The 13,359-nt window shown below is 50.3% G+C and overlaps 1 protein-coding gene across 3 annotated transcripts; it reads left to right on the forward strand.

Moving 5' to 3' along the window:
* The first annotated feature begins 306 nt into the window (after nucleotides 1-306).
* On the forward strand, nucleotides 307-11,173 carry LOC137154490 (caspase recruitment domain-containing protein 8-like). Of its 3 annotated transcripts, none has more exons than XM_067550179.1 (7): nucleotides 307-364; nucleotides 580-800; nucleotides 3,474-3,733; nucleotides 4,425-4,550; nucleotides 6,118-6,259; nucleotides 8,663-8,704; nucleotides 10,807-11,173. In XM_067550179.1, exons 2-7 carry the CDS (start codon nucleotides 716-718, stop codon nucleotides 11,067-11,069), a joined length of 918 nt encoding a protein of 305 aa, XP_067406280.1. In that variant the 5' UTR covers nucleotides 307-364; nucleotides 580-715; the 3' UTR covers nucleotides 11,070-11,173. The 3 variants fall into 3 exon arrangements, 1 of the variants encoding a protein (XP_067406280.1); XR_010920221.1 differs by lacking the exon at nucleotides 307-364 and adding an exon at nucleotides 9,712-9,997 and having other exon boundaries at nucleotides 624-800; nucleotides 10,807-10,943; XR_010920222.1 differs by lacking the exon at nucleotides 307-364 and adding an exon at nucleotides 9,712-9,997 and having other exon boundaries at nucleotides 624-800; nucleotides 6,118-6,220; nucleotides 10,807-10,943.
* The last annotated feature ends 2,186 nt before the right edge of the window (nucleotides 11,174-13,359 follow it).

The following is a 13,359-nucleotide window of genomic DNA, read 5'->3' on the forward strand; positions in this document are numbered from 1 at the left end:
CACTATTCCCTCACACACTTTTCTGCGCACATGGAGCTCTGCCTTCTGCAACCAAAGGCTGGTCACAGACAATTGACCCCCAAGCCAGCCACCAATCTGGGACCATTGAGCTGCAGAGAAACGTCACAGGTGGCTTCTGAGAACAGCAGAATCCAGCTGGTTAACACATTCCCTCCACCACTTGTCACGGGACAGGGATCTCGCTGCTTTACCATAACTGGCATAGTCCCCTTGGCATGAGAAGGAACAGTTATGAAGCAGTCTTGTTCAGCCCCTAGTTACTGGAGCCCTCTGTGTTTCAGACCCTTCCAGAGGTATTGCCAGAGATCGTTCCAGACCTGGAGCAGAACAAGACCATCTACAGGTAGGAGCTCCAGGGTACTGCAGTTAAATGGGCGACGGGATGGATCACTCAATGATTGCCTGTTCTGTCCATTACCACTGAAGCACCTGGCATTGGCCACTGTCGGAAGACAGGACACTGAGCTAGACGGACCATGAGTCTGACCCCGTATGGCCGTTCTTATGGTCTGGCCCTTTGTCCAGGCCTAACGTCTGCATTTTCATTGTGCCGCCCAGAGCTCACCTCCCCAGCGCTGGCTGCTTCCACTGCTCCGAAACGGGGCTTGGCTTTGAGGTCAGCGCAGCAGGGACCATCGAGTACGAATACGGCTCCTGGGCTGAGAGTCTGAGCCCGTGGGCCAGGAAGGAGTGGATGATCGCCGGCCCCCTGTTCCACATCAGGGCAGAGCCCGACACTGTGCGAGCGGTGCACCTCCCCCACTTCGTGTGCCTTTCAGGTAGGGCTGAAATGGGGAGTCCCTGGGCTAGATGCTGCGAGTCAGGGGCTGATGGTGGCTTTGAGCCACAGTCTGCGTGCAGCCAGTGGGGCTGAGGGGTCTTGCTCCAGCTGCAGCTCCTGGAGCCCTGGGGAGTGCAGGCCCCAGGGGTTTCTGGCACATCCTTTAACAAAGTGCATGGTGCCCTGCGCTCTGCCCCCCACCCCCCCAGGTCCTGCTCCAGCTCAGCTCCACTGGCAAGTGTGGCCATGGGGCACGTGGTCCCCCAAGGCAGGGGGGTGGGGGTCAGCAGCGTTGCCAGTGCTAGTCACCCTGGTCTGTCAGCAGCAGGAGCCCAAGGAGGGGACTGTGCCTGGCCCTGCTCCAGGGAGCAGGCAACTGAGAGGAAGGCTCCTGGCTGCCTCTCCCTCCTCCTCCTCGCTGCGCAGAGCCAGGCACGGTCCCACCCAGTTCGGCGTAGATCCCCCTCCCTGCGGAGGCTGTGACTGCCCCTGTGGAGGTAGGGGGGTAGATCCTACTGCTCTGGGGAGCAGAGCCTCCAACGCTGGAGAGTCAGACAGGTCCCCGTCACCTGTTAGTGCCTGGGCCCCTGGGCAGGAGAGGAGTGGGTAGGGCCAGGGAGCCTGGGGCAGACCCAGGGCTCTGTGCTCTGTGCACACTCAGCAGGAAGGCTGGGCAGGGGAGAAGGCCCAGAGAAGAGTCAGGCCACTGTGTCCCTGTCCCTGGTTCTCCCCTCCCTTGGGCCATCCCGGCTCCCTTTTCTGTATGGCTCGCCCTTGCTTCATTTCCCTCTGTCTTAGTCTTGGTGGTGGCAGTGCAGATCTCCCCTGGCTCTGTTAAGCCTCCCTGGCAGCTCCTCCCCTGGGGACTCTACCCCCGGCGCTTACTCTGCTGTCTCTCCATCTGTTCCTCCTTCCCCTCCCCTCAATCCCCTTCTCTTGTCTTCTCCCAATCATCCTGGTAGGTGCTAAGCCTGCGAGAGGCCTACAGGACTTCCCTGTGTGTGCCTGCAGCCCGGACCCCTGCACTGGCTTCTGTAGAGCTCCTCTGCCCTTCATGCCTACAGAAGCTGTGATCAGCCCAGGCTTTCGTGCGGCAGGGATATCTATGGCCTGAAGAAGCTGCTCACCTCACTCATCCAAGAGGCTGCTAAATAAACTCAGTAGCTGTGTGGGTGAGGACAAAATATTGCCGTGGATCGACAGCTGGCTAGGAGCTTGAAAGCAAAGAGCGGCATTAAATGGTCAATTTTCATCATGGCCTACGGTTCTGTACGAGGTCCCATGTTGCTTAATATATTTATTAATAATCTGGAAAGGGGGATGAGCATTGAGGTAGGAAAATTTGCAAATGACTCAAATGACTCAAGTTAGTCAGGACCAGAAAGGGCTGTGAGAAACCTCAGAGAGACCTAACCAAGCCAGGTGAACGGACAATGTGATGGCAAATGAAATTCAGTGTCGACAAAGGCAAAGTCAGGCACATTGGAGGGAAAATGGCAAATTAGTCAGACACTTTGCAGGGTTCGAAATTAGCTGCACTGACTCAGGAAAGGGACCTGGGTATTGCTGTAGGAAAGGGACCTGAGAGACCTCTGCTCAATGTGCAGCTGCGAGCAAAAAAGTAAACAAGATGTTAGGTTGAATAAGGAATAGAATGGAGAATAATATGGGGACTATTATTCTGCCTTTATACAAATCAGTGGTGCAGTCTCACCTGGACACTGTGTGTAACACGAGCCACCACATCTCAAACTGGATTTTGCAGACCTGGAGCAGATACAGAGAAGGGTGATGAGAATGATCAAGGGCCTGGAAAATCTTTCATGAAGAGAGACGGGGATTGTCTACCATACAATTCCCTTACACAGGAAACGAAGAAGAGGGGACCTGAGAAAAGAATCTGAAATACTGCATGGGAGGGATTGGGAACATCTGTTCTGCCTGTCCCACAGCACAAGCGCAAGGGACACTCAATTAAATTAAAAGGTGGCAAATTCAAAACTGATAAAAGGAAATACTTTTTCACACAACATGTGATTAGCCGGTGGAACTCTCTGACACAGGAAGTCATTAAGGCCAAGAACTTAGCAAGATTCGAACAAGGACTGGACATTTATATGGCTAATAGAATATCCAGAGTTGTCATCATTCCTAATAAGAACAATATTGGCACGGAAGTTAAACCTCATCCTTAAGGTTTAAGACAATCTCTAGCTATGAGAGATCAGGATGAGACTGAATACGGGGCAGATTACTCTTTTTCTGCTTAGTGCAGGTTTCTTGTACCTTCCTCTGTAACTTTTGGTGCTGGCCACTGTCAAAGACAGGACACTGGACTAGATGGGCCTCAGGTCTGATCCAGTCTGGCTGTTCCTATGTTCCTAGATTCTTGTCACTAATTTGCAGTTTCTTGAACCAGAAAGCGAGGCTGTCACACAGTTCCCACAGCCCAGAAATTCACCCCAGTGCAGAGGGTCCACACAAGGCACTTAGGGCCCACTGTGTTACTAACACAAACTAAGAACTGTGCATTGTGTATCATTTTGGGCCTTCTGCGCTGGGGTGTATCTCAAACATATTGGGCAAACTCCCAAAGGCTGGGGGAGGAATTACCGAGTGAGAGACAGGACGCTAATATGGAACCTCGTTGTCTTTGCTGATTCTTTCGCAGATGGAGCAGATAAAAGCTTGTGCCACATCGCCCATTTTCAAGCTGGCGGGATGACCCTGGAGAGTCCAACTAAAATTAATAACTTCTTTGCTGTCCTCGCAAATCCCAGCTTCTCCCAGATTGGCGTGCTCTGGAGAAAGATCCGTTCGGCCATCAAGTTTATTCCCATCCATTCCCTGGTGCTTATTTACCGGATGCTCAGTGCTGCAGATATAACTCTCCACCTCTACCTGATACCCAATGATCACTCACTGAGGAAGGTAAAACACAATCCGATTTATACAGCACTCCCACAGCCAAGATGGCCGGGCTCTGCCCACCTATTAGAGTGAAAATGAGCCACATAAATACACTGGAACAGCTAAGCACAGTACTGAAAAGCCAGGAACCATGAGAGGGAAAGAGAGAGGCCTACATGCCAGCCATTGACACTAAGGGAAACAGAAAGTACCTCAAACCGTGGTAGAGGTCTGTGCAGGGGATCTGACATCCTTCTCATCTGAGGGTTTAATACTGCCACCCATCGCTGTAATATGTGAGCATAAGGTCTAGCAGGTCAAATCCTGCTGATGATCCATCTGGAGATCCTTATGGCTGCCCCTGATGGAATCTTTTTCCATTTTTTTTTTTAATCCGGATTATTTAATTTGCAGAGTAAAAACATCCTTAAAAAGAGGTTTCATAGTTCAAAACCATTGTCTGTTATGACCTGACTTAGAACAAAACCCAGCTCTTCCACCCAGTGGTCATTTGCCCACATTTTAATTGCTTGTGTCACACAGTGGGAGGTGTGTGGGTTAAGAGAAATGGCTGTAGCCCACTGGCAAGGGACCTGTAACACACATGCCCCCGTCTTTTCCTTTGCTGATGCTCTGTGTGAATGGAGAGCTGGCTGCAGGTCAAGGGTTCCTGTCTGTACATCTCAGAAATGACAGTGCTTTCAATTTACAGGCCATTGAAGAAGAAGAAACGAAGTGCAAATCAAAGCATGTGCCCAAGTCTCCTCAGACCGACCCTCTGTACTTTGGAGCTCAGTACCAGGTGTCCGGTCCACCGGATCTTGAGATAACCCCCAGAGTAAGTGAGACTGTCCCCTGCTGGAACAAAGGCAGGAAACACAGGGATTCCCTGCCCCAGAGCTACTGTCAGAATCTACCTTACTAGGATTCAGAGTAAACTGAGCCAGTAATCAGTGGTGTGAGGTATTCATGGAATCAAATACTTCACTGGTGAGTCTTTTCCCCATGAACAAGGTTAAACTTGTGGTAGGGCTCTCGGTGGGATGGGTGGCCTAGTGGTTAGCACCCACTCATTGGGAGGGGTAGTGATAGGGGAGCCCGGGCCCACTCACTCCACCAGGCTTGGACCCAGGGCTCTAGGAGATGCTGCAGCGTTGACCCCTGGCGGGATGTGGACCCTCTGCATTACCCTCCCTGGGTCACTTCCTACCAATGCTCTCTCCACTGCTGGGCCCAGATCAGGAGAAAGAAACTCTAAAAGGGAAGCCAGGCCGTCAGCCCCAGCCGGGCTCAGCACAGTCCTGGTGTCTCAGGGGGGCGCCTCTAGCCCAGTGGTCCCCAAACTTTTCCTCTCACTTCCCCCCTTACCAGTAATAGAACGTATCTGTGCCCCCGCCCCCCGGACATTCCGCCACGCCCCCATAGGGGGGCTCACCCCACAGTTTGGGGACCACTGCTCTAGCCCCTTTCATTAGGAGCCTGCAGGGGAAATCCGCAACCCTCCCCAGCCCTCCCCCTTCTGAGCTGGGTGCCTGCCTGCTCCGCTCCCTTTCCAACCCTGTCTCCAGCTGGAGCATGCTCTGCAGGGCTGGAAGGGCAGGGCTCACTGGGTCCCATATAGTCCTTTAACCCCTTCTGTCCCAGTGCAGGTTTTGTATACCCCATCACAGGGATCAAGAAGGAATTAGACCCAAAGCTGTATTAGCAGGGACCTAGGAAGCGGAGCTCACTTTTATCTGGGGCACTGGGCAGAGACCAGACCCTTCAGTCAGCTTCTCTGTCTGCAGTCCCTTTCCATCAGCTCTGGGAGATTTCAGGGAGTCCTAGCACTGCGAACCTTGGACTGTCCCATCTTCTGGGTTTCTCTCCCGGGTTGCGTGTAGACCTCTGCACTGGGTAACAGACTGACTGCAGCAGCTGGCCTTTGAGAAGCTTTGGCACACATCCCTCCTTGTGTCTAACCCTGTGATACTGAGATCTGTGATTTCCTGAAGGCACTCGCTCAGGACCCACCTACTCTACAAGTGCTACCGTATTGTGATCTGGTTACAAAAGTCAAAGCCTGGTTCGATGTATAGGCATGACCGTAACCACATCCCTGAACTGTACAGCAGCCCTGCATTGTCCAAGGTTTCAGCACAGCTCAGGGGCACTGTTGGATCCCATCTACCGTACAAATTGGAATCAGGCTTTAATGGTTTCTAGAACCACCACTTTGTAACCAGGTGCTCTGACACAGCTGTACTTCAGCTCAGACAGACCCTTACAAGCTCTGGCCCCTGTATGTTCTCATGGCAATTCCCCTGCTGTCCGGGGGAGGAGATGTAGCCTGGTGCATGTGATTGTTCATTCCTGCTCTTGGCTGAGGAGGGAGATTCTCTCAACACCTTCTGTCTTTGCTTCAGCAACTGCTCTTCTGCTACTGGAGCCCAGGGGAGCAGCAGTCGTATATTGAGATCTACACCAGAGGGATGGAGAAGGAAATCCGGCTCCAAGTGAATGGTCAAGGTGACGGCAACTTGGTCTGGGAGGCCTTGGTGAGGCCAGGTAGGGTCGGCAGGTTGTAGATCCGTGGGGATGACATTTTGAGCAGAGAGTCAGGGGAGCTGGGCTGGTTATTGTGACTGATGCTCAAGCTGGGAGCACAGTGGTCTGGGACAGGTACAGAGACTCCAACTCAAAGCTTATTAACAGCTGTGGAAGACTTTCCAGTGACTTCACTGGATTTTGGCCAGGGCCCTAAATCAGCTGTCAGAGATTTGCCATCTCTGGCGCTGAGGCAAATAATCTTATTCAACGGAACCGAGTCCTGTGGATCAAACACCGCTAAAAGTACCCCCTTCCCCTTTACCCAGGGCAGTTTGTTCTCCATAACAGAGAGATCAGCACCCACCGAAGGGAGCCAGGTTTGGTCCGTGACGGGACTCATCTGTGGTCCCTGCAGGGAGGGCAGAGGTCATGTGTGCAGCATTCTGCCACTAAGGAAAAGGAGCCCCAAAGGCAATCCTAATTTCGTCAGGTCGCATCCCTGAGTTTCATGTGGGGATCCCCAAAGGAGAGAGGGAGGGAGGAACCAACTGTACGGTGTGTGTTGCACGGCTGGTCTCCTTGGTTCCCAGTGCATGCATAGCACTGCATCCGACTGTTCAAATTCAATTTCCAATTAAAATAAAATAACCAGGATGTCAGACACATACACACCCCAGTGCAAGAGGGAAAGTGCAGTTCCACGCTACAGGCAGAGATAAGAGGAATATCCAGCTTTTACGGTACATGTCCCGTCTTAAAAAAACCCCAAATCATGCATTCTCCTCTCCATCACTTTTCTAACTCGCTGGAGAGAAAGCATCCAATAGCAAGTGATACCAGGCAGGAAATGCACAGACTTGCTAACTGGAATCACATATTCCAAATTTAACAGGCGCACAAAAGACAGCGGAGGATTAGAAAAGAGAGAGGAAAACACACAGTTAAGGATGGAAAGGGGCACAGAAAATTGCAAAGAGAAAAGCAACAATCCTGTGTCTGGGTCTGATGATGTGCAATGAGAGATGTTCGGAGAGGACGAATTCTCTGCTCACACATCTAGAGAGAGTGCAGCCATTAAGGCTTCCAGTTCAATTCAACTGAGAATGTGTTCTTAACCTCCATGTCTCTCTGCCAAGCACTGCTGATCCTCTTAATATCATACAATTAGTGTAACCTAGCAAAAGAGACTCTCTCACACTTTGCATCCTCCATAAGGAAGTTAGTCCAGTGAGCTATAAACAGCACCACCTTGCATCTCTAGAGAGAGAGTAACTTATTTCTCAGTTACGGTGGTCCTCAGGACACATTCTTCATGGTACTGCTGTAGTATCCCCCAGAATAAATCATAATCCCCTGTGATGGGACAAGTTCCCATCCTATCCAGCAAGGGATTAATGAGCTCCTCTGGGCACCTGAAATACCTGGAGGAGGCTGGCTTTTTAAAGGGAGGATCCATAGCACCCAGAGAGAAGCAGAGTTAGACGGCAGAGATCCCCAAACCCACAGAGCAGGGACTGCTAACTGGAGAAGCAGCTGAGTATCCTCTGCTGCCTGGACTCTCTAGATAAGTGGAGGGACTTTTACTTTGGGGTTTTGTTTTTCTCTTTGAGCCTGGGACGCTCAGTCTGGGCCCCTCAGACTGACAAGGGGTTACAGACCCAGGTGCTCAGAGACTTTTACTCCATTCACCTTACAAGGATAGCGGGGAGAACTTTGGCTGACTGGGGGACAATGGGATAGTTATATTGTTGTCTTTTAGGCCGTGGGGGGTTTTCACCTTGCTCTATAGCATGGGGCACGGCTCACTTGCTGGGGGATTCTCTGTACCTTGAAGTCTTTAAACCATGATTTGAGGACTTCACTAATACAGTCATAGGTAGGCTCTGTTACAGGAGTGGGTGGATGAGGTTCTGTGGCCTGCGTTGTGCAGGAGGTCAGACTAGATGATCACGATGCTCCCTTCTGACCCTAAAGTCTATAAGTCTGAGTCTTTTCCATTTAGATCAGAAACCCCAGAAAGAGGGGAACTGAGACTCGTAGCCAGAGGGACATTCTCCTGTGGCAGACCACCTCTCTGGTAACACCTGCAGCCAGAGAAGCGTGTTGGGGACAGAAGAAGTGCACATCCCCACCCCAAGGGGGTGCTCTAGAGGCATGGTCTGTGACACCCCCACAATATTTTGATGCTGGTTCCTCCTGAGATTCCAGAAATTATCTTCAGGAAATTAACCAACTATTTGAAGATTCCTTGTGGGAAGGAAGCTATCCAGTATAGCTTTAGGAAAAGTCAGACACCTGGCTAGCCAAGGGTCTCTGGGAACGCAGAGCCTCTCAGATTGCCCTTAGCCTCTGTTATTCAGTCCTCCCAAAAATGAGAGAATTGATTTGCTGTTTGACTGACTTCTTTCTTTTCTCTTCTAGGGGATGTTCGTTTTTCTGCTTTGTCCTCCAACACGCTCACAGGTCAGTGTGATTTTTACAGAGCTTTGAGTTCCCATAGTCTGATTCCATCCCTTTGGCATCTCTGGTCCTCCTGCTTGAAGCACAGACATTGGAGATGGAAAAAGGCTAATAAGACCTTCTCCATCACTGTGCCCTCTCTCTGAGCAACAAAGCTACACTTTAGTTTGCAACGACAGATCAGTTCCCAATACTCTGCTGAAATCTGACCAGATGGTCGAATTATAAAAAAACCAAAAAACTTGAAAGCCAAGAAAGTTCTAAGTTAAAATTTTAAGATTAGGAAAAAAACCCAAACTGTTCAAAATTCTTGATCGTCAGCCTTAACCTTAATCCTGCCATCATACCCTACACTAGGCACATAATGTACATTCGCACCAAGGTTAAACATTTCTTATGCATGACCTGGAAATTGGTTTCTGTAATTAAAGCAACCTTTCCTCCCCTTCCCACCCAACCCCTCATGGGGCTGGCTGGGACAAGCCCCTTTGCTCTTCCTTGGCTGCTCCTCGACTGTCGAATGGCGAAGGAAACACCTTGAGTTAAAGGCTGGCTGCCTGGCCTGAAGTGGGATTGGGGAAGGAAACACTGAGATCCACCAATCTGGACTGAGAAGTAGCACAGAAGAGTGAGAAACTCCACCCAGTGTGAATTCCAAAGGGAGTTCTGATCAAAATGCTGCCATTCACCCCACTGTCCTCCCGGCCACCCACCACCGCAGCCTTAGCATCATATTCAACTCTTCTCTCTCCTTTCCCCACATTCAGCCTGTTCCTAATTCCTGCTAGCTCTTCTCCCTACTGCCAAAAGCATACTCCAGGCCCTGCTCATCTCACCTGGGTTACTGCCACCTCCTTCTCCCTGGCTCTCATGGGGGAACCCCCGACAGATAGCGCTAGCTAGCTGAGCAAGATCCCTCCAGCACCCCGCTGCCAATCTCCCCCGCTACCATGTTTCCTCCCTCCTTCGGTCTCTGTATTAGCTCTTGTCTCTTTCTGAATCACACGCAGGCTCTTCATCCTCGTCCTCCAGGCCTGCTGAGCCCCGTGTGTGCCTACGTTTCCTTATTCTGCTCCCTCGACTCCCTGCCACACGCTGTGCTCTCCCAGCTCCGCTCCCTGCGTCATGTTTGTCAAAAAGCAGCATCCTCTCTCACTCATCCCATACACCCCAAGGATGGATCAGGGAGGTCTGTGGCTGGGTACATGGCCCGTAGGCACAGTATGGACTGCTGTGGTACTGACTGCTCTGAGACTGGAAATGCACTGAGTGGTACGCCTGGGTGTAAAATCAATGGTAAGACATCCACTGATTTCTGCCGCATCTGGTGATCAGTCACGCTGGCACAGATCTGGAGTAACTCGGTTCTCTTCAGTGGGGTGACTCTGGGCTTACACGGGGGAATGGGAGAGCAGACATTTGCCAGTTAGTAAAATGGAACTGTATTTATAGAGACTTCCAAATTCTCTGACCTTGGGTTTAATTTCAAACCCTGACCTTTTTTGGTTTGTTTCTTGCATTTACTGTTTTGCAGCATTTTGTCCAGTGCAGTGACATTTCATCCCTCCTCATCTAGCTCGCTTAACTACACATATGACCCTAGTAGCACAGTCACGGAGCCTCTCACAGTCTTTACCCTCACAGATCCCTGTGCGGCAAGGCAGAGCTATGATCGCCATTGTACAGAGGGAATTGAGGCACAGAGAGGCTAAGTGACTTGCCCAAGGTCACACTGGAAGTCTGTGGCAGAGCAAGGAAATTGAATCCAGGTGTCAAGCAAGTGCCTGAAGCACTGGACAATCTTTCCTCCGCTAGAGAGACTACTCTGTAGTCTAGTCAATGTCACTGCTAAGAACTGTTTTATGGTATGCATTGTCTGAAGTTAAAATGGATGAGTCTTTACCTACCATATGCAACCATAAGTGACTTTACAGCCTTTATGCACAGAACCCGGGCTTTGGGCTAGCAGAACCTCGTGTACAGGGGTGGGAGCGGAGAGCAAGTCCCTGCAACCCAGAATGACACGGGAGTCGCTCGGGGGGGACTGACGCAGGGTTGTGTCTCCCACGTCCAGCAGAGTAACGCAGGGCTGGTGTCTCCAATAGGTGCAGCCTTTGTGACGACGCACCGGAGGCAGCTCTGGGATCGAATGGGCCAGATCCAGCCTGTGCTGACACGCTTACGGGAGGCACAGCTGCTTACCAGTGAGGAAGAGGAGGAGGTGAGAAGTGAACGGACGCGTCACATGAGGAACGACGCCCTGCTCCAGCTGGTTGAGAGGAAAGGCGCTCGGGCCCAAGAAAAGCTCTATGAGATTCTCAGCGTGACAGATCCTTACCTTGTACAGGACTTGGAGCAATCCAGCTAGCGCCTGGAGAACCACTAGCAGCCACCTGTGCTCCTGGCTGCTGCCATTGCCAGGCTTCATAGAACAATGTGATTTACACACGTGAGGAGCTTTTCGAGCCTTCTGACACGGCCCCTGGGTCTGAGCCTCATCACCTTTGTGCCACACTAGCACTGCAAAGGAGCTGAAAAGTGGCTAGCCATTCAAGCTAGTGCGTCCCCTGCATAGCTGTCTCTGAACCCTCACAATGACCCCTGGGGGGCCTCTGCCACCAGGCCCAACCGAGAGCAGCCCTGACTCCTAGCCCAGTGCCTTAACCACTAGACCATTCTTCTGCCCTAACAAAGACATTGACACCGGTATGAACTCCTCAGCTGGTTCCCAGCAGAGCAGTGCCTCAACATAGGAAGTACCTCCTTCGCTGATCTCCCAGCCCAGCCTGGTTTTTAGGGGCCAGGCTGAACTCTTTCTCTCCTAGAAGGATAGCCACTAACCCTGGGAACTCAGAATGTGTTATACCCAGCATAGAAGAATTCTATATTAGACCACATCTTGAGAAATAAAGAGGAACTGATCCCAGAACTAAAACTTAGCAGTAACTTACATTCAAGTGATCATGACTTGATCGTTTAATGTGCAAACAGAATAAAGTCCAAACCAGTGATGATGCTTCAAAAGGGCCAATTGCACAAAGCTGAAAACACTGATGAGCCAAATCATCTGGGAGGAAAAAATTAATCAGAAAAATGTGAATGATAATTGGGAATTGTTTAAGGACACTTTACTGGATGCGCAAAAAAAAAAAAACACACAATCAAGGAAGAAGGTCATATTGGTTTTTAAAAAATGACCTCTTTTAGAGGGGAAGTGAAGGCAGCTGCAATGTAATGTAATTAATATAAAATATAACAAGTGAAAAAAAGGAAAGTTGATAGTAATGAATATAAATCAGAAGAGTAAGGGAAGCAAAGCGACCCAAGGAGAAATCTATGGCCAGCAGAGATAAGGACAAGAAGAAGGAGTTTAAGTATATTAGGAACAAAAAGAATCCTTACAATGCTATTTGGTCCATTCCTAGAGGGAACTAGTAGCATTAATTATCAATAATTAAGACAGAAGTGTTCAATAAATATTTCTGTTCTGTATTTGGGGAAAAAACAGATGATGTTGTCTTATCATACAACACCACTCTTTCCATTCCACTAGTATCTCAGGAGGGTATTAGATAGCGGCTACTCAAGTTGGACATTTTTTAAATCAGAGGTCTGGATAATTTGCATCCAACAGTTTTTAAAAGACCTGGCTGAGGATGTTGATTTTTCTATAAGTCTTAGAGCACTGGGAAAACTCCAGCAGACTGGAAGAAAGCTCATTTTGTGCCAATATTTAAAATGGTAAACAGGGTGCCCCGAGTAAATATAGGCCTGTCAGTCTGACATTGATCTCAGGCAAGAAAATGGAGCAGCTGATACAGGGCTTGATAAAGAAAGAATTCGAGGAGGGTTGTATGCCAATCAACATGGGTTTATGGAAAATACGTCTTGTCAAACTAACTTGGTATCTTTTTTTAATGAGATTATAAATTTGTTTGATAACGGTCATAGTGTTTGATGCAATATCCTTAAACGTCCGTCAGTCGTTTGAATTGGTACCACTTGACACCCGAACCGCCAGGAGAAGGCGCCATCCTGAGGGCGATAGTGCTCCCCAGTTAGAGACGGTCAAATGCTTCGAAGACAAGGCTCCGTTAGGACCTTATTTAGATGTTTCAGGCGGAGCCCTGCTGTGTGTGTTCCTGATTCTGAGGCGGAACACGAGATGGGGAGTGGGTTGTATTGTTCTGAGCTGAAGGATGTGCTTTCATTCATGTGCTGCCATTTCCAGGCGTTGCTGACACGGGAGAACGCTGTGCCTGATTTGGGCACAGTTCTGTAGAGGTGCTTCTCTGGATAATGGCCAGTGACCTCATTTGGATCAAGGCTGCAGGGAGCCATTTGCTCACAGACTAAAGTTGGTTGGGAGTCCCCAGGATAGCGCGGGGGCGAGAGAGGGCAGAGCTACTGACCTGCCGCAGCTCCCTGCACTTGGTCCAGCAACCACTTGTGGCGTGGTGTTCTCCACTGTCGTAGTATGGGGACTGCTTCCGCTGGCCACATGGCCTGTATTCCAAGAGCCAGGATGGTACATTGACTTCTGCAGTGGCCCTGAATAGCTTCCGCTTTCCAGGCAGTCTCCAGCAATAGCGTTAGGAGAGCGGGGGACTGCCCTGCCTGAGCATCTGACCTCAAGGCGCAAAGCCCATGTACCGGGG

Source organism: Emydura macquarii, unplaced genomic scaffold, assembly GCF_026122565.2.
Source record: "Emydura macquarii macquarii isolate MOO-44397 ecotype Brisbane River unplaced genomic scaffold, CSIRO-AGI_Emac_v2 contig_1254, whole genome shotgun sequence".
In the NCBI taxonomy this organism is placed as follows: Eukaryota; Metazoa; Chordata; order Testudines; family Chelidae; genus Emydura; species Emydura macquarii.